This window comes from Eumetopias jubatus, unplaced genomic scaffold (genome assembly GCF_037043125.1).
Source record: "Eumetopias jubatus isolate StellerSeaLion01/CBP00866 unplaced genomic scaffold, mEumJub1_p1.0 scaffold_8, whole genome shotgun sequence".
Taxonomy (NCBI): Eukaryota; Metazoa; Chordata; class Mammalia; order Carnivora; family Otariidae; genus Eumetopias; species Eumetopias jubatus.
Window position 1 is genome coordinate 104,488,058 of NW_028274814.1, and position 21,790 is coordinate 104,509,847.

The 21,790-nt window shown below is 34.1% G+C and overlaps 1 protein-coding gene across 1 annotated transcript in view; it reads left to right on the forward strand.

Moving 5' to 3' along the window:
• Nucleotides 1-21,790, forward strand: part of PTPRQ (protein tyrosine phosphatase receptor type Q) — a 188,802-nt gene that overhangs the window by 42,206 nt on the left and 124,806 nt on the right. The window contains exons 15-19 of the mRNA XM_028105499.2: nt 120-302; nt 646-747; nt 4,759-4,879; nt 16,745-16,905; nt 17,609-17,754. Of these exons, the coding sequence (XP_027961300.2) occupies nt 120-302; nt 646-747; nt 4,759-4,879; nt 16,745-16,905; nt 17,609-17,754 (713 nt within the window). The remainder of the gene's footprint in view (nt 1-119; nt 303-645; nt 748-4,758; nt 4,880-16,744; nt 16,906-17,608; nt 17,755-21,790) is intronic.

A 21,790-nucleotide genomic window follows, 5' to 3' on the forward strand; every position in this document is an offset into this window, starting at 1 on the left:
ATGTTCTTATATATGTATCCTAGTGCACTTGGGTGAAGACTTCAGCAAAATGGGTTTTTTTGAGAATATATTTTTAGTATAGAATTATTTTATGCATTTATATTTTTGTTTTTTCCCAGTGCCTGATAGTGCACCAGAAAATATTACTTATAAAAATATATCTTCTGGAGAGATTGAGCTGTCATTCCTTCCCCCGAATAGTCCTAATGGAATTATACAAAAATACACAATTTATCTCAGGAGAAGTAATGGAAATGAGGAAAGAACTATAAATACAACCTCTTTGACCCAGAGCATTAAAGGTAAAAAATAATGTATAATGTTAGGTATTTACATTAATATTGACAGTGGGCACAAAATATTACCTTGCTTTTATATTATAAATGGTAAGTATGATTAGTTTTATACAGGGAAGGACAATTCTGGCTTTTTAGTTTAATAAACTAGGAGTTTATTACAGTCACATGGAAGAATACTCTAAGTCAATACTTTGTCATATTTTGTCTTTGTAACAGGACTTACTATTTGAAAGCACTTCATTTTCATTTAGTTTTTACTTTTGGAATATTAAGTCATTTCATAGTCTGCCTCTTGCATATTACTAAATGATATTTTGTAAGTCTTATTTATTTGATTTCTTTTTAGGACTGAAGAAATATACCCAATACAAGATTGAGGTGTCTGCTAGTACACTCAGGGGTGAAGGAGTGCGGAGCGAACCCATAAGTGTACTGACTGAAGAAGATGGTAAATACAGTAGTGGATACAGATTTATTTTGAATCCATCACATTTCAAAAAAAACATGTAAATAAAATGAAGATATAATGTAAAAATTCTACTACACTTGGGTATCAGTTGTGTGCTGTGCCAGCATTATACAGAGATTTCATTGTCATGGAGTAAAAGAAGCTAGCAAAGTCAGATTCATGTTCAATAAAATGAGGTATAAAATGCTCTTTTTTTAAAAAAAAATTTATTTATTTATTTGTAAGAGAGAGCGCACAAGTAGGCAGAGAGGCAGGCAGAGGGAGAGGGAGAAGCAGGCTGTCCGCTGAGCAGGGAGCCTGATGTGGGGCTTGATCCCAGAACCCTGGGATCATGACCTGAACCAAAGGCAGCCGCTTAACCGACTGAGCCACCCAAGCACCCCTGAAATGCTCTTTTTTGATTCTGAAGTCATCCTTGCTCTGTAAAAAATCAGCAATATTTTTTATGGGAATTTTTAAGGCTAAAATCTTGGTTTGAATGGTCTGAACATCAACTAATATAGGTTATGACTGTATTTTTCAACTTTAATGTTCATAAGAATAGATATTTACATCAGTTTTGTAGTAGATTCTGTTATATCAACCTGCAGTCTTTTTTACTCTATTAGGATTAGCTTGCTAATGAGTTCAGGCCAGTTTCCAGGTTTCTCTACATAATTTGCCAAGATGCTATTCCTGAATGTTAATAGCCTTCATATTGAATAAACATATCTTTTCCTAACCTGAATAAAATCATCTTTACTACTGAGACCACTTTACACTGGTACCTCACCAAGTTCTAGGCATATATCATGCTAAGAAAATTACTTTTGAGGAATATATTTGGGATTTGGATTTGCATTTTATGTTTTATACATTGTATATATTTGAGACTTATTTTTATTTTTATTTCTGCAAAGGGAAGTCCTGTTGTCATGAGGGATATCATAAGTGTTTGTAGGGTGTCTTTCCCCACCTCTCTTTCAAGTTTTTCCATCCTCAGGTTTGGTTGCATTCTGTGGATGTTCAGATTCTAATCATTCACCAGGACAAAATGTGCATTATATACTTCTAGAAGAGGGAAGGCCTTTCTCTGCATTGTTCTTATTTTGTCCAAAATGACAATCTTCAGAGCTTTCTCCTCTGTTTCAGGTCCTTCCCTGTTTTTGCCTCCATCAAATTACTTCATTAAAGCATCCTGGTGGGCTGCTCGGTTTGTCCCAAGTTCTAAGTACTCTCATGGGTTGGTCTTCCTTAGTCATTGCATCTACTAACTATGCTTATTTCTCCATCAAAACTCAAACCTGTCCAACTTTTCATTCTTTCATAGTTCAATTCTTTATGCTGAAAGAAAGTAAAAATTAACCTAATAAATAAATCCTTCCCAATGGGACGATTGTTAAACGCTGGGGCAGGGGTGAGGTTAGCTCTTTTTTCCATCTTAGGTAATGCCTAAGAAAGATGTACTAAATCATCTGTGCAATGCCCTTTTGAACATAGTATCCACTTTTTTTTTTTCTAACTTAATGAAATAGTCCTGATGGTAAGAATTTGAGGTCTATATGCAGGAACCTAGACCAGTAGTAAACATATATGCTGAGCAGACAGAGTTGTTTTTTGACTTTTTTGTTTGTCCATTTTGTTTGTTTGTTTACCACTAAAGTCAATAGTTTCAAACTATACTGTGTATCTGAATTACCTGGACTGTTAAACTGACCATGGTATAAGTCACCATGGTGAACTTACCATCTAAGTCCTTGGCCAAGTCATTGATATAATTGCTAATGAGCAGGTTGAAGAACAAGACCCTTTTATTGAAAAATTTCAGCAAATCAAGAATGGATAAAGGACTGAGAAGCTTTTCTTTCTTGGGTATTTGGTGCTCTTGGCCCTCATGAAACTTGTGGTTTAGTGGAAGAGATCTAAATTTGATTTGTGTATAGAAAAATAATCTTTATAACTTTAATCACTGGCTTAAGTATTTCCCCCAAGTTATTCCTAAGGACAAAAGAGGAATTTTAGCTACTTTAGGCATCAGAGGAAGTGTAATTGGGGAAGTTACAGCTAAGCTGTGACCGGAAGGAAAGTGAGTGAAGAGGGAGGATGAGAGATAGGAAAGACCACAGCAGCCAGAGGGTGGAAGAGTCTTATGAATACCCTTCTGGCCTATTCTCATATGCTCTGTCATGATGAATTAGATAGATTGCAAATGATATTATTGCATTTATGTATTCCAATTTCCCTCTTTCTTTCTTTAAAGTAAATTTAATTTTTAAAAATTTATTTTATGCCTGAAGTTTGTGCCTCTTAATCCCCTTTACCAATTTCATTTTTTAAAATTGTGCTTCAGAATACAAATGTCAAAATGATTAAGGCTTAGTCTGCTATAGTACATATTTTGTTTAGATAGACATGTTAATTGTATTTAATTAGCAATAAAAAGTTTTGCATAAAAAAGGAAAATACTCAAGGATATACTGAAATTAAAATAAAACACTCAGAATTATCTGATATTTGACATAAAAGCTTAAAACATATTATAGAATAGAAATACTTAGTTATAACATATTAGGTTTTAAATCAGTACTATTTTTGATTTAAATCCTTTTTTTCCCAATAATAAACAAAAATTAAATTTGTAAAGATATAAGTTAAGTTTGTAAAGATGTTAGTAGAAATATGACAGGCTTTTGTTTTGACAAATGAGAGTTCTCAGAATTAATTCATATCTTGGGAAACAGACGTTTCTAAGTGATACATGGATTCTTGTGATAATCAATATTTGATAGCATTTTTATTGTAGTGCCTGTGAGAATACCAAATGAAAATATGAATACAACTGTTACCATTATTCTTTAGAATTCATCTCATAAACCTTTTCTCTGCTCAATAATTTTTATGTTGTTGGAAATTTGTTATTACCAATATAATGAAAACACACATATACACAAACAAGCATATGTACACACACAATCTAGCTGAGATTATTCAGAAAATCAAAAAGAAACTAAAATAATTCAGGTAAGATTTTCTTCAAATTATTGGAAAAAGTGATGTGCACATGTGCTAATCTATAAATTAACATTGTTCAAAGATCTGAACAAATTCTTAAACTTCTATTAGCTACCTATGAGTTCACTTTCCACATATAACTATATGTTACATAACTATAACAGTGATAAAAATTTTTAGTAATTTATACCCTTCTATATGCAAAATTTGTATGTTAATCTTCTAAGACATTACTGTGGTGTTACACAGTAGCTGAGAAATGCCATTCTAAATGTTTTGTCTAAATGTAAATATAAACTTGGCTAAGTAGGTTGCTAGTAATTTTTTTTTAGTGCTTATCCAGTGCAGAATGACTAAGGTATTTGAATCCTTATGCTGTTATAGCAAAATTAGAAGTAGACCCTAACCTGTCCATGTTCTTATTTATGTGCTACATTGGTTTTCTTTGTCACCATTCGATTTTGAAGACTCAATGAATAAATTTTGATACTATTTTACAGTTTAATGACAACTGAAATTGAGGAATCTAGTTTTTATTTGTGAGGTCAGTCATTTTAACTGCTCTCCCAGTGTTATGCTTATCACCTTACCACTTCTTGAATGTGTGATTTTTTTCCACTTCTTTTTATTGTTTGAGGAGCACTTTTACTGCATATTATATTTATTCATCCCAGTAGTTTTATTTTTACTAGAGGATGATAATTTACCAAGATGTACTTGAACAGTAGGTGAATCACTGTGACATACCCCTTGTTCTTTTTTCTCATGAAATATTTTTTTCCATTGAATCACAGAAACAGATGTTCTAACACCACCATGCAAATCTCTTTTTATCATCTCATTTTGAAAGTAAACAATTAGTCTCCCATGCTCATGGAGAAAGACACTATGCCTGATTCATTTACCAGAATGTTTATAATGAAAACTTTGTGCATTTCCACTTTAGCCTTCTGTTATATATGTTTAATAAAATGTATTATCCTTACCCTAACTTTTCAGCTCCTGATTCTCCCCCCAAAGACTTCTCTGTAAAACAGTTGTCTGGTGTCATGGTGAAGTTGTCATGGCAACCACCCCTGGAGCCAAATGGAATTATCCTCTATTACACAGTTTATGTCTGGTAAGAAGTTTTTTCTTTTTTGGAAATAGTTCTGAGAACAAGTATTAATCTGTAACATAATAGGAATGTAGTTTTTTTTATTTCAGAATGTGATGCTACATTAAGAACCTGATTGTTAATAGGCTAGTTAATATGCTTTTTTTAAAGAAACAAGTCTTTCCCATACTATGTAGAGGTCCATGCATAGTCAAATAACATAATTTTTGTACCTAAAAAAAGTATATATCATGCATAATTATACTAAATTTCTGCCCTTAAAAGTCATTGACTAATCAACTTCTGTGCATACAAGCATATAATTTTAAACTCAGAGTTTTACACAAGTATTCTGTATGTCACTGTCTTGTTAAGTTCCTTTGAGCAGAATAATTTTAACTAAAATTTAACTGAAAGATATTTCTTCACAAATCTGTTATTTAAGGTCAATTTTCCAATGAAATTTAAGCAGTGTGTCTGTTTTTTTTCTGATCACCTTTACCCTGATTACCTATTTATGTGTCAGTTTTGTAAAAGATTAAATCCTATAGCTCATATCAAATCAGTTTACAACATGGTTTTACTGCTTCATGAAAACTCAGTATAAAAATCCTCACTTTGATCTAATGTAAGTCCTCATAAAAAGATTCACCAGTTATATATTTCTTAGTGGATTTTTAAATATTTCAACTCAGAAAATACAATTTATACAATACTTTATAGAACATATGCATTTCTTACCTTTATATTCCTGACTTGAAGGTCCAACACTGATGAGAAGCTATGATGTTTTAAAGAAGTCTACTCTTCTTTTTCCTAAATTAAGACTTTTCTTTCCCTAATCTCTCTTTAAACCCTTTGCACTCTTTAGAACTGCACTTCCTATTTTTTTCATTCCCTGTTTCCTAGTCATTTTGCCTAGTCATTTTGCCTACTCATGGAAAAATTGAGAGTGGCATGAGAAATATCAGTAGGAAGAGAAGCAATGGGAAGAAGGTAACCATTCTCCTCTGTGGCCCAGTTCATTCGTTTATCCATTTTTCTTTACTTCATTCAACAAAATTGATAAAGTGTCTGTAAACCAGTGAACAAGACACACATATGACTCCTGCAGTCAAGGAACTTATATTCTAAAGGCATAACTGGACTATATATCCCATAAACAAACAAATGAAGGAAAGTCAGGGGAAAGAGGGATACTTTTGATGGGATGCTTAGGGAAATCCTTTTTTGAAAAAGTTCTGAGTTACAGTCTGGATGACAAGACTGAGCTTTTTATCGTATGAAGATCTGCAAGGTGGAATTTTCCAAGAATAAAGAATATCAGCTGTATAGGCTCTGTGAAAAAACATATTTGTCATTTTGAAGACCAGAGATGTCAGTGTTGCTGGGGGTTAGAGAGACAGAGTAATACTGAGGGATAGGAGGCAGACAAAGGTCAGGAGCCAAGCCACAAAAAGGATTTGAATTTTCATTTTAACTGTAATAAAAATTATTAGAGGATTTTAAGCACTTTGGGTACTTTATGGAGAAAGAATTGTAGATGGCAAAACTGTTAGCAGGAATACTAGCTAGGAGCTTATTTTAGTAGTCTGGGAAATAGATGTTACTGGCAATGGAGGGGAGAAGTGGGTAGCTTTTTTCTACATCTAGGAAGGAGAGTTGACAGAACTTGGAGATACACTGGCTGTGGGGATAAAAAAAAGATGAATCAATGATGACTTTTAGATTTTTGAATCAAGAATGATGCCATTTTATTGAGTTAGGAGAAATGGAAGTGAAACAAGTTAACAAAAGTGAGAATCAAGATTTTATGACTGGGTTTTCTGGCCCATACGGTAGGGACAGTCTCATCCCTCTATACAGTGATCATGCTGTGTAAATTCAGCTCCCTAGTGGTGCATTCTCTCTCCTCTTTTGAGGTGTGTCTCTTTTCTGTCTCACTTCATAAGATGGATTCTAGGTACAAGGGAAGCCCACTGAAAGTGGGGTCAGGGATTCTCAAGTCTGTGATATTATGGCTCATCTTACCTGGCTTTTTGGGAATCATGCTGCTGCCCACCTGTAGTCATAGCTTCTAGTCACAGTTTCTAGTTCTGATTTTCCGTTCTATCCTTGATCCAACCTCAGGCTTATTCTAATGCCCTAGCTCTCTTAGCATGTCTTTCTTAACCTTCAGATAGCTAGATGCTTTCATCAATCTACAGTGGGCAGGATTGCAAAGGTGACTTCCTTGATCCAACCTCAGGCTTATTCTAATGCCCTAGGTCTCTTAACGTGTCTGTCTTAACCTTCAGATAGCTAGATGCTTTCATCGATCTACAGTGGGCAGGATTGCAAAGGTGACTTCCACATCCTTCCCTAGCCCCGGATGATCTGCTAGAGGGGCTTTTAGATCTTGCGAACATGGTGGCATACTGAAGACAGAGATTCTGTAAGAGGCTTATCATTTTTCTCTCCATCCTAAGAAGGAGCAAGCCCTTTTTACTGCCATTCAGAGAGTTTATAGAGACACTGAGTCAGAGAAGCTGCTCCTAGGATCAACTGGAGAGTTTAAGGTTGCAGAATTAAGGTGGTCACTACGTGGGGCATCATCCAAGAGAATCACCTCCCTCCTTTGTACTGGGGAGAGCCAGGGACCCCTTTTTAAGACTGTTGAAGTATATCCCCAGCTATAGGATGACTCTAAAAAAATAATTGAACTGGATCACAGCAAATTCATCAAAACCAGCAAATAACCAAAAAAACAAAGCATTAACTAGCAAACAATCTTAAGACTCTTGTAGGGAAAGAAATTCTTGACCAGGGCTGCTGTATAATCTGTCAAGAACAGGCTACTGGCATGTATTTTACTGTTGACTGTCTGCCTGAATCTAGAATGTTACTGAAAATTTTATATGTGTATTTTACTGGGCGGGCAGTAACTCAGTCTCTCCATTCAGAAAGTTCCACTTCAATAAATAAGATACTCTGAAGTCAAAGTAGCCATGAGAATCATGCTAACTTCGCTGGTCTCATAATCCAGGGGCAAGGTTCAACTGCAGAGGCCCCACAGCCTGTTTTGAGTAAGGTGTCCTTGTGAAAAATGAACTTGGAGTCCAGTTGTGGGAATGTGGCCACTTTGCCCTGACTCGTTCAGTTAAAGAGCCAGTATGTCTACCAAATGCAGACTGCCAATTTTATTAATTATAATGGGTGACTTCTCTCTTTGTCATGAATATTTCTCTACAAAATGAGGTTTAATGTGCAGACATTTTATAACCACCCCTATGTGAATCACATTTGATTTTTAGATGGTGTGCACAGAAATCTGCTTTAACTAATTGCATTTTTAAATGATGTTTCCTTTTAAACTTTGTTTTGTGCAATAGCTTTTATCATTTATCAAGATGATAAAGTAGCATTTTTTCCCTCAGTTATGTTGATAAATTATGCTTATATATGTCTAAACGATAAACAATCTTTGCATTACAAGGGCAACCACCATTAAATAAATGAATTCCTAATAGAGCAGTTATTCTTTTAATACACTTTAGATTGAGGTGTAGTATTGTAGTAAACTGATACAAAGCTCATTTACTTACTTTATATAGATCTTCCTTGACTCACAATAGGGTTACATTCTGATAAACCCATGATAAGTTGAAAGTATCATTAAGTCAAAAATGTATTTAATATATCTAATCTGCAGAATACCACAGCTTAGCCCAGCCTATTTTAAATATGTTTAGAACACCTACATTAGCCTACAGTTGGGCAAAATCCTCCAACACAGACCTACCTTACAATAAAATGTTGAATACATCATGTAATTTATTGAATACTTTACTGAAACAGAATGGTCATATGGATACAGAATGGTTATAAGTGTATTGGTTGTTGATCCACATGATAGTGTGGCTGACTGGGAGTTGTGGCTTGCTGCCTCTCCCAGTATCATGAGAGAGGATCCTACTGCATATGGCTAGCCAGGGAAAAGGTCAAAATTTAAAATTCCAAGTACACTTTCTACTGAATGTGTATTGCTCTTCACACCATCATGAAATGGAAAAATCCTAAGTGGAACCATTGTAAGTTGGGAACCATCTATAGTTGAATTCAACTTGGATTTGTTTAGCAATTTTGCTTCTATATTTTTAGTAAAATTTAACAGTAGTTTTCTTTTTTTGTTTATAAATCTTCTAGGTGAATGCCATATAAGGTATAGCTAAAAGACTGGAGTGAAAGTAATGTTGAAAATTCTAGCTTATGTACAAATCTTGGCTTTTAAATGTTTCTCATTTTCTTAGTAGTAATTTTGAGAAGTAATTCTGAACTAGTCAGTCTGACAAATGTTTATTAAACTCTGTGGGGAGATAGAAGATAGAGAGAGAATTTAAAAATGATTGTAGACTAATTGGAGATAAAGTATGTGTGTGAAATAATTCTAAAAATACTTGCTAAGTAGTATATTAGGAAGTCAGCTTTTTTTAGAATGTCATTGGTCAAATAATTTCTCCTGTAACATAAAAGTTTACCTTTTGAAATGGCCTTCTATTTGCTCAAAGTATGCTTAGTTCTGTTGCTTTCAGTTTTCTAAAATATGTTCACCCTATTAAAACTACCTGTTTGAGCATACAATATAGATCAATAATCAGAAAGGGAAGGTTGTAAAGATAGATTGATAAATCAGGAGAACATCTCATTGGAAACAGTACAGTAGTCTCCCCTTTTCTGCGGTTTTGCTTTCTGCAATATCACTTACCCACAGTCAACCACAGCCCAGAAGTGGATGATCCTCCTGACAAATCATCAGAAGGTCAATAATACCCTAATGCTGCATCATAATGCCTACATCATTCCCCTCGCTTCATTTCATTACATAGGCATTTCATCATGTTACATCTTCACAAGAAGAAGGGTGAGTACAGTACAATAAGATATTTTAAGAGAGGTCACATTCACATAATTTTATTATAATATATTGTTATAATTATTCTATCTTATTATTGTTGTTAATCTCTTACTGTGCCTCACTTATAAATTAAACTTCATCATATGTATGTATATATAGAAAGAAACATAGTATAGATAGGGTTAGGAACTGTCTATGGTTTCAGGCAGAAATCCACTGGGGATCTTGGAATGTATCCTCTATGGATTAAGGAAGACAATTTTATATGAAGGCTTGGAGGCATATGAATGAACTGTGCCAGGAAGTTGATAAGTAGCATTGTAGAAATAGAATATTGGGGTCAAATTGGGCTGGGAGAGATATGAACACAGGTAGAGGAAGTGGTTCAATACAAGGATGCACTTGAGTTGTTTAACTTGAGGTTTCTAGTGGGATGTTAAAAGCTCCATCTCAGTTCTATCTTGTTAGTCATTTTTCTGAATGACCTGGATGAACGTGGGTGCCAAGTCATAAACAGGCTACTTGTGGGCCACCTGTGCTTTGTTGGACCTGTGAACTGTTAATAAATTTTGAAGAATTCTGTCAGCATTTAACAATGAATAGATCTCTAGTAAAACTTCAGGTTCCTTTGTTTCTTACAGAAATCGGGAAGTTTGCCATATTCCCTGTGATAAAAATCAGCTGGAGTTGAATAGAAGCTGTCTTTATATGGAGCAGTTGCTTGGCAATTTACCAGAGTTCCCACTACACCCTGTTTCAAATCCAGTCTTCTCAGTCATTTATTTTGCTTGGGTGGATCTTGAATTTTTACACCCTCAATTTAGGGGTCTTTAAATCACATTTGTGATATGTACACAGCTGGGAGAGATTGTGATTTCCTTGCATTACAGACTTGGGGAACAAAACATCTTGGAGAGGTAGGCAAAAGGGCCCAAGAGGGATAGTGTAGTCGTAGTATTTTGGGACAAATGTGTTAAGTTTCTTACCTATGTTATTTATTTTTCATAAAAATATCATAAAGAGAATATTATTGCCACTTTGTAGGTGTGGAAGCTGAGTTCTGAGATTAAGGAGTTACTTAAATTTACAGAGCTAGAAGATGACAGTAAGAATTCATACCTAGATCTTAGTCCTAAATCATGCACTTCTCAAATCACTAGGAATAAGTGTTATAACTGGCATTTGTTCTAAATGCTCAGCAGTATACTTATAGGATAAGGGAAGTCTTAGTTTGATAAAAGTATTTGTAATAAACATTTATGGGGTTATAATAAATTCAGCTTTTTGCATCAACTCATGTGGGCTATTTCTACCAAAAAAATCACTCGTTTGTTATTGGTCTGCATTAATTGATATATTCATTGTGAGGGAATAAGTATACTGTTTCATATTCAAACCATTTGGTTACTGGTCTCTGTCTATAGTATATAGACAAAGTAGAGCTTGTTCAGGGAGGAATGATGCAGATGGTGGAAATACTCAGGATCAAGGCATGTGAGAAACTGCTGGGAGAATGGGAAGAGGTTTCAGTCAAGACTTTTAGTTTCAAATGACTAGACCCAAATTAAACTGGCTTACACAAAAATGGGAATTTATTGACACATGGCTGAAAATCCGGGATATACTAATTGGATGTAGGAGCTCAAATAATTTCATTAGATGTGGTTAACAGTAGGAAGCTTGCGTGCATAACAGCAAGACAGCCTTATATCTTAAGTATAATGGTACAGGAAGAAAGCAGGAGATGATGAAGCTAGAGAGGTGGGCAGCACAGATACATGGATTTTTGAGGCTGGAATAAGGGTGTACATATATCTCTATCTGTCCATCTATTGGGAGAATATGAATTTCAATATTGTACAGGATTTAAAATTTTTATTTTAACCCTGTACCCAAAGATCACACTGCTAGAGAAAATACTCCAAGGACTTTCCACTCCCCTTGTAATAAAATTCAAACTTCTTATTCTGGCCTGAGGAATTGCATCCACTCTCGGGGAATGAAATCTTTTTCCTTCAGCTCAAGCACAACCCTCCTCCTGTCTTCTGGTCCTTAATTCCTTGTGTCTACTCTAGGATCATGGTTTATAAATGGCTCCCCAGCTTCAACCTCATTCTCTTTATGGCTTTTTCCTTTAATCTTATAAATGTGTCTTTTCTGCTAAAGGCAAACAAACAAGACAAAATCAAGCCAAATCAACCAGCCAACCAAATGATGACAATAAGAAAACAGCAACAACAAATAAATACCCTGCTTTCACTCAGACTTTCTCTGAAACTCTAGAAGAGCTTTAGGATCATAGACTGTGCAGCAATTTTGTCTTACTCGTTTGGGGTTGTTTAATACATAATTGTGAGTCTATTAGACCTACTCAACTATGCAGGGTAGTTGTTCTAGAGTAGGGTGAAACATAGAAGTGTAGGTTCCTTATACTGGGAAAATTAGAGTGAAAATCACTGGTTCATAGAGGAAGAGAATATTTGACAGAGTCAAGTAAGTGGATGCTGAAATTATGATTGGACGTGTTATTTAGTGAGTACAATATTTAATCTAGAATATTTATATAACAGCAGATTATAGCTTTGAAAATAAATACATAGGAATGGACAAGGATGGATATGTCATTTGGTTAGATTACCCACATGGAAAAAAATACCAAATGATGAAATTTAGAATTAAGACCATGACCTTTCAAAGGGTCTCAAACCATGTGTAGAAATCCATTCATGTTCATGCTTAGGGAAATGGAATTTGTTTCAGTCTTCCCAGGTGGTTTTGGTACTCAAGATTCCTTCACTGGCAGTTATTGCTTAACATGATCTTGATGTGATAAGAGATGAGAAAAGAAAGTTCTAAACCAGACCAAAGAAACTGCTCTTCTACTCTAGAATTTCCTTTATGCTTAGACGTCAAAATGTGCTCTGTTTTTTGAAAAAAAAAATCATAATGAGGAAATAACTTCATTTTAAAGACTCCATTAATCCCATCCCAAGACATTTTCTTGGTGTTACCAATGAGTATAGACAGAAAAACTGCATCCTATATTTATTCAGAATAGTTCCAAGGTCATTCAGATTCTTTTCATGTCTCAAATTCAAGAGAGCTTTTAAAATGTTCTAGTAAGTTTCTACAATTAAATCAGTAAAACAAAGGCACTAAGGACTCCCCTCAAGTTTTTTTTTAGTTTGAAAATTTACACTGACTAGGAGGTTTGCCTGATGTTGAAAGTTACCTATTTTAGAGATTAAATATTGTTGGCGTTTATATTCCTTCCATTTCTACACAGTTCATACTTTTGGATATGTAAGACTTAGATCTGTTTTGTCAGGGAGGCCTCCATTCTTTCCCTCCCCACCACACTCAGCTCCCTATTCTGCTCACAAACCTTACAAACTAACTTTCTAGGCAACAATTTCCTATATCTTTGGGAGCTATGCTTTAGTCTCCTTTTCTAGATGTTACCAATGTCAAATTTTACAGATTTATTTATTTTTTTACAGATTTAATTTTTTTGCTCGTCTCCTTTTCTTTGCTGTTAGCCACTGGTGGGGCGGGTTGGGGAGAGGTTTTGTCCTTGTCCTTAAAGGGATCCCATTGTATGAATTAATTGTTTTATAATTATTTACCATTTTGTCTATTTTGAAGACAGGGCCTAAATCTTACTCATATTTATTTCTAACATAGTTCCTGAATAAAGTAGATGTTCAATAAATTTTGTCAAATGTTGATTGTATACATATCATTTCTAAATTCAGAGGGGCTGGGGAGGTATCTGTCCTTTGTTTGGAGCACTAATTGGAAGAACAATGCCTTTCTAACTCTAATATATATTGTTTTCCATTTAAAACATTACAGTAAAATATAGAAAAGGAAATGTGTTATGCAAAAAAGAAAAGAGGACCACAAATGACCAATATACATATGAAAAGATATTCTGTCTCACAAATGGTTAGGGATGTATAGATTAAATAGATTTTTGTTTGGTCAAGCTTGCAGTAATTAAGAAGATTAATATCCAGACTAGTAATAAGAGTTTGCCGAAAGATGTGCTCTCACACATTGTTGTTGTGGCTCTAAATTATAATCACTCATAGTTTGGAAAGGAAACAATTTTGGAACAATAATAATAAGAATTTAAAAAAAACCATTTGATTCAATGATTACACTACTGGGAATTTAACCTATAGAAATCCAGGTGCCATTATGAAAAGGCATTTGTGTAAGAATGATTACTGCATCATGGTTAGTAACTAAAAGAGAAAGAGAGAGAAAGCAACCTAAATGTTAATTTTATAGAAGAATGGCTGAATAACTATGATATATCCAAATTAGGGAAAATAATGGTATAGGTCATTGTTATTATCACATAGATCATATAAGCAAAAAACAAGCAAGATATAGAAGAACATATACTTTTATAAATGGAAATAAAACACTCGAATGGAACACCTAATATTCCTATTATAGTATTTTTAAACTAATAAGAATAAAACAGAGATCTTTAAGCCAGTTAGAACCAAAAGATTATGGCCGTGTCAAACCTGGGTTTCTCATGCACGGGACGGAGTGTGACCCATCTGAACTGCAGGGCTGCTCACTGAGACTCCTCCTTGGGGTGCAGAGAGCTCAGGCGTCAGCCCAAAGGTTCATGGGTCTTTCCTCCAATCTGGCAACTGCATAAGAGCAAGGAGGATGGAGTCAGATCCTCAGGGACAGCAGCACTTCTCTCTCATTTTTACTTCCAAATTCTCAGTTATAGAGCAAACTGTCTCTTAATCTATGTTCTGAATTTGGATCAGAAATTGAAATTTCAGTTGAAGTTTACTGATGCTCAGATATTTTTTACCTTAGTCATTAAAATATCAGCAAAAATCCTAAGCTCCAAAAGAAAAACAAAAAAACCTGAAACAGCAAGACATATCAGTACCTGAAATATTCTGTTAGTCCTATTTTGTCTCAGGGTAAACCAGTATAGATGTCGAAACTATATCTGTACATGCTGAGGTGGATTATTGGTTTTGTTATTCAGACAATTTATAAAGACTATCTTCTTCTTACCAACATATCTGGAGATGAGACAGAATTTACTTTTGCCTTGCCTTTTCCAGGTAATTGCCTCCATTCTACATTATTTATGGAACATAATCAGGGTTTTTCTTCTTGTAGGCTTAGTCATCTGCATTACTTTGTTGTGAAGGTCAGGGCAAGAAGGTAGTGATGCAAGGCAGCACATAGCATTAAAAAATATGCTTGACAAGGAATTTTAAAAATAGATAAAATGCAATTAGATTCCTTTAGCTAATTTCATAGCTTTGGAGATCTGAATTGGATTAACCATACTGCAGCGTTCTAATGACCTGTGACCAATGACAGGAGTATGGAATTGGGTAAAGTTTCTATGACAAGGCATCTTTCTCCGAGACTAACAGCCACAGCATTAAGTTCTAAAAGCCCCCTCCTGGGTCTCAGTGAAGTCCCTACTGCTTCTGAGAGACACTGTCTGATGGAACTGTTTCAAATTGCTGAATAGCCTTGCTAATCCTGCCTGTCTCCAGTCACATATTCCGAATCCATATTTTTCTCACTATGGTAAGCTTTCCAACTACTTTTCAGATAACTGTACTTAATATTTGGAGTGGATTGACACTTTTGTAATAGTAAAACCATGCCTGAAATGTCTGTCTTTGTGGATACTCTTAATTATTTCAATGGCAAAGAGAGAGCATTTTATATCCAGAGGAAATATCCATTTACTTCTTGGGTGCTTTGTGATACAGAGGAAAAATGAGATTACATGAGAGATACTTTTTCTGTGATGTTGATCATATTCCCTTACTTACATTCTTTCATAATTAATTTTATTGCTCTTAAAAATCTAAACTTCTTTTTTTTGAAAGATTTATTTATTTGAGAGAGAGGTGGGGGAGGGACAGTGGGAGAGAGAAAATCTCGAGCAGACTCCCCACTGAGCACAGAGCCTGAAGCAGGGCTGGATCCCAGGCCCCTGAAAGGATGACCTGAGTCGAAATCAAGAGTCAGACACTTAACTGACTGAGCCACCCAGGTGCCCCTAAATTTCTTTTTAAATGCAGTTTTCAGTACCCCTATATACATGTTCATTCTTTAATTTAGATTCTAATCTATACTTAATTCAAAACTATAGAAACTCTACGACCATGACTGAAAACAAATAATTGTAGTCTTATGTTACTTAGCAACATTTTGTTCTTTAGATTTTCTTTTTCCCCTTGTGATTTCAGTACTTACTTGGAGAGTTTTTAATCAATAATTATTTGTGTTTTCTTTTCTGGAGTTACATTTTAAATACTTCTAAGATTTAATTGGATGAAAGACATGAGCTCTACCTTTTTCTTTTTTGTATATTATACATACATTATTTTCAGTTTGTTTCCAGTTAATACATAATTTATTATAAATTAATAATTAAAGGGTAATTAATATAATTAATAAATGAAAGATAACCCATAAGCTCACTATTTTAGATGATACTACTATTCAAATATTTACTATTTTTTGAATTGGTCTAAGGTAAATATTACTTTTGTACAATATATGAAAAGTGAATTTGACAAATAAAGAGTATAAATAAGATGTTGCCAACACTTAAAAAGAACAAATATTTGAACAAACTAAAACATGGGTATGAAAAGGAGTAGTGTAATTATTTGGACTACACAGTATTCCTAGAGCTCCATTGAAATCAGTCCAGGTAAATTCTAATATGAACATCTTATTAATGTTGATTGAATCACTAAATATACTTGAAAACAAAAGAAATTTATTTATTGAATTATTTTGAATTTCACTCTTTTCAGCATTTCAGCATTTCAGAGTAAGTGGCTTCTTTATCCTGTTAATCTGGGTTAAGATATTTCTGTACATCAGTGTTGCTTATTTTTAATGTGCTTGTGCTCAAAATGTATATGTAATGTTTAATAGTCAATTATACAGATAATTTCTTTTTTTTCTCCCAGGGATAGATCATCATTAAAAGCTATTAATGTAACTGAAACATCATTAGAGTTCTCAGATTTGGACTATGATGTTGAATATAATGCTTATGTAACAGCTAGCACCAGGTTTGGTGATGGGAAAATGAGAAGCAGTATCATTAACTTTCGAACACCTGAGGGAGGTGAGTTCTTTTGGATGTAGGCCAAGTAAAAGAAGATCCTACTCAGAAAAAAGCATTAAATATTGAAATGTATTATTAAATAGCTTAATATCTGTCATTGTTTTGGAGGCAAAATGGCTTTTTGTTCATTTCCTAGCTGTGTGATGTTGGGAAAGCTAATCTCTCTGTGCCTCAGTTTCCTATCTGTATTAATGGAAACGATATATACCTAATTTACAGGGTCCTTATGAGGATTAAATGAGTTTATATTTGTAAATGCACTCAGTACAGAACTTGACAGTAAGCATTTTATGTATTTGTTAAATGAAACAAAGTAAAATGCATGAAGTCAGCTCTCTCCCTTTGTTCTCTATTATCAGATTTCAAGATTCTAAGTTAAATTAGAATTTCGTATTATGTGTTTTATATTGGAGACTTGTTATAATGTTTTGTTTTGTTTTTTTCAAATACAGGGCAGTAGGCATATTTTAGAGCTGGGATTGTGTTTTACCAGTAAGAAATCTAACAGTCCTCTGCTTGGATGTTGCTATGATATAGTGTGAGAGGGATGACCCAATGAGTCTATGGATTTCATTTCTGACTTCTAATTTTTTTTTTTTAAAAACGATGGTCATCACTTACCAAAGACAGGTAAAATTTAGAACATTTCAGACGTTATTTGGAGCCACAAGTACAGTTTTCTGTTCAATTGTGTTTTTTATAGCACCAAGTGATCCTCCCAAAGATGTTCATTATGCAAATCTCAGTTCTTCATCAATAATGCTCTTTTGGATGCCTCCTTCAAAACCTAATGGGATTATACAATATTATTCTGTTTATTACAAAAATACTTCAGGTACTTTTGTACAGGTAAGACCTGAGTTTTCTTCTAGTTCTTTATTTATATCCTTCAGTTTTATTGATGATGACATAGACTTGGCCTGGTAGAAAAATCACTTATCTTACACTGATAATTATGCATAGACATTTTATAAAACGCCCATTGACATTGAAAAAATGTGATGAGAAACGTCAGATACATTTTAATCTAGCTATGCATGCTCCCACATTTCAAATATATTGCTAACAATGAGGCTGCCACCTATTTAAAATTCTATGTATAAATATGGCCCTTAATTCTACTTCTCCAAGAAGTGTTCTCTGAAGAATTGTTGGTTTAATTTACCCTCAGTTATTTCTTAGCTAAATTTTTCCCTTTTGTTTGTATACAATATAAATAGTTTTCAAGTTTAGATGTGTTTGTGTATTTTTTTTTCAATTTAAAAATTTTTCAACTGCCAGCAGGAGGGGTTGTTATTATTATTTAGTATTAGATGTAATAAAACCACTAGTAATGTGGTTATTTAACTTGAAGTATACAGGGTTTTAGGATCGCAGTTTTCTGATGTGAATGATGGTTATGAAAATAGCTAAAATGCATTTCATGTAGAGAAGTATTTTCAATTTACTCAATAGAAATCCTTTATTTATCCAAACTAAATATTTTATAGAACTCTAATAAAGGTAAAAATTAGGAATGGTTGTGATTGAATCAGGAATGGAGAGAGTTGGAATATAATTTGGAAAAAACTAACTTCAAAGAAATACTACAATTTACAATCTCCGGAAATAAAGTATCCTTTATTGTATTGTTTGCTTTAGTGTATCTATGATGCAGTTTAGGCTGATCAGTAGTGTAAGAGCAGAATTTTACCAGCCATCTCAGGACTAACCTAGCAGTGAATAAGAGAAAGTCAAGGTTGGTTTGGTTTTTATATTCTGCTCAAGGCCCTCTAAAGGTAGGGGTTGAATAAGTGTGACTACTTAAAACTTCATGCCAAAAGCAAAACTACTTTATACAAACATGAAGATATACATAGATATGTATATATTTGTAGTTATAGATGTAGACTTTTTAAACAAATACCTTAAGAGCAGAAGAAGAAAGGAGGATCCTTTTTCCCCGCTTCTATGTACATTAAGCAATTTTTGCTATTCCTTCTTGTTCTACCCTATTTGGAGAAAAGAAATGGGATTAGTGTGCAATTTATTATTATTTTTAACACAGTGTTGTTTACAAATTTAACAATGTGTCATTATGTCACAGAAGCCATTCAAAATGCAGATTTTTCTTCTTTCATGCATTTAACAAAAATATTGCAAAGTGATATCAGTAGTTCTAAATCTTAGCAAAGGTTTTGCCTCTGCACAATTTATCTTATGACCTATATACAAAATTCTATTTTGGTTCTCTTTGTCCACATCTAAATAATGAAGTGTAAACATCTAACTATAGTTTCAACATGATCTTATGAGCCTTTTTACTCAAACCTGGGTATATGATACCATCCCATTTATAATTCATCTATCTTAGAAAATGTAATCTTTTATTAAATAATCTTAAGAATGCTTTTAAGTGTGACAGCTGCAAGGCACAGGCTAATGATGTGAAAACATTTCTCATATTGCTTGAAGTTCATCCGTGCTTTAATTTGTTTCTCCAGTTAGTGTTAAATACAGCATCTTCACTTCCTAATTTTCTATTTTGGGTTGGCAGAATAGAAGAAATCCTCGAAATGAAAATTATACAGCTAAATAAGTGTTATCGCTTTTTTCTTCCTCCTCTTTCCCACAGAACTTTGTAGAATACTTCATGCACAGTACATCATATTCTGCTTTTCATTCCTGGTATCTGCTTACTTGTCTTAGTTCCTATGCCATAGCAAATAACTTGAAGAAAAGAGTCATGTGACACGTATCTTTCCATCCCCCAAAGTCCTCTGGTACTGTATCATACATAGGTTTAATGCTCAATGAATACTTTTAGTTGAAAGAACATAAAATTATTGTAATAGACCAACATTATTTTTGGTACTTAGTTATAATGATGGAGCATTTGAGTTTGTGGTGAAGTGATTTTTCCTTCTTACCTTGGGGAATTTAATCTCTCTGCTACCATTTGTTTTTCCTTTGCTTGCTGCACATTGTGTTTAGTAGAGTGTATTAACTCTTCCACATTTTCACTTTTACCCACTTATGTCATATCTCCTCCTGTGCCTGACATAGGGTCTTGTTATACTAACACAATGCTAAATGAGTACTGTACTGGTGGATTCATCAAATTTGGAAGCTTTCACTATATAACTTCTGGCTGCTTTTATATATACAAAGTAACAAGTCTTAATTCAATAATTTGAGCTGAAAGACAGGTTTTTTCCAAAAACAAATAAAATGACTGAAATGATCATCTGCGCAATTGATCTAATTCCAAATTTTTTACATGTCTAGGCATGCTAAGTCACATATTCATCAGGAATGACTTCTGGATGCTTCAGAATAATTCATTTCTGAATAATCAATAGGTAATTTATTATTGGTAATCAATAGGTAATTTATGACAGGTAATCAGAATAAGTTCTATAACAAAGAAAAATTAAAATTTATACCAAAAAGCTATATTAATATATTTTTCATTACATACTCGTGACTTACTTATTTCATAACTGGAAGTCTGTACCTTTTGATCACCTTCACCCATTTTGCCCACCCCCTCCCCCCTGCAACTCTGGCAACCACCAATCTGTTCTCTGTATCTGTGAGTTCAGGGTTTTGGTTTTTTGTTTGTTTTAGATTCCACATATGAGTGGGATCATATGGTATTTGTCTTTCTCTGTTGGACATATTTCATTCAGCATTATGCCTTCAAGGTTCATGTTTGCTGTCGCAAATGGCAAGATTTCCTTATATCTTTAAATGGCTGACTAATTAATTACATTAATATTTTTAAGAGATACTTCATGTAAGCCAGTTATTCCATGTGTCAAATAGATATGTTAAAAGATATTGAAGTTTACAGATCATATTTTGTGTGAAATTGTTATATTGTTTTAACTTATCTGTTCCTAAATAAGCAGCCACAAAATTGAGGTAGATCTTTTATTACACTCATTCTTCCCTCCCTTCTCCACCAAATACCGGCAATGAACCACAAAACTTTGCTGAATTTAATTTTTTGATACATTATAGAACCATCCTAACTATAAACTTTAGTCAAATTGACTACCCTAAGTTTTTCATTTAGATTTATTTATTTATTTGAGAGAGAGAGAGAGTGTGTGTGTGTGAGAGTAGGGGGAGGGGCACTGAGAGAGGGAGGGAGAGAGAGAATCTCAAGCAGACTCCCCACTGAGCATAGAGCCCAACGTGGGGGCTCATTCCAGGACAATGAGATCATGACCCCAGCCAAAATCAAGAGTCGGATGCTTGGGGTGCCTGGGTGGCTCAGTCAGCTAGGCGTCTGCCTTCGGCTCAGGTCATGATCCCAGGGTCCTGGAATTGAGTCCCACCTCAGGCTCCCTGCTAGGTGGGGAGTCTGCCTCTCCCTCTCCCTCTGCCTCTCTCTCTTTCCTCCCTCTGTACCAAATAAATAAATGAAATAAAAAAAAGGAGTTGGATGTTTAACTGACTGAGCCACCCAAGTGCCCCAGATTACCCTATGTTTTTCATTTAAATTAACTAATTATCATTTATTGTGCTTTTAATTGTGTACCAGATATGATATTGTTTTATGTGCTTCCATATCATCTAATCCTCAAAATCTCTCTGTGAAGGAGAAATAATTATTCCTATTTTATACATGAGGAAGGAAAAGCTTTGAGTTGAGATGATTTATTGAGGGTTACTCTGCTAGAATTGAATTTAGATCTATAGGAAGCTCAAAGCTTTGTATGGATTGGAATGATTGAGCTTTCTTGGTGTAGATGCACATTATTATTAAGACTTATTCATACTAATTGGCTACAAAATTTTTAAGTCTATTTTCCTTTATTTTATAATTGGTTTTAACTATGTGTTTTGTGTTTAAAATATGATCAGAAAGGAAATGATTCTATAAATAAATTCCCTA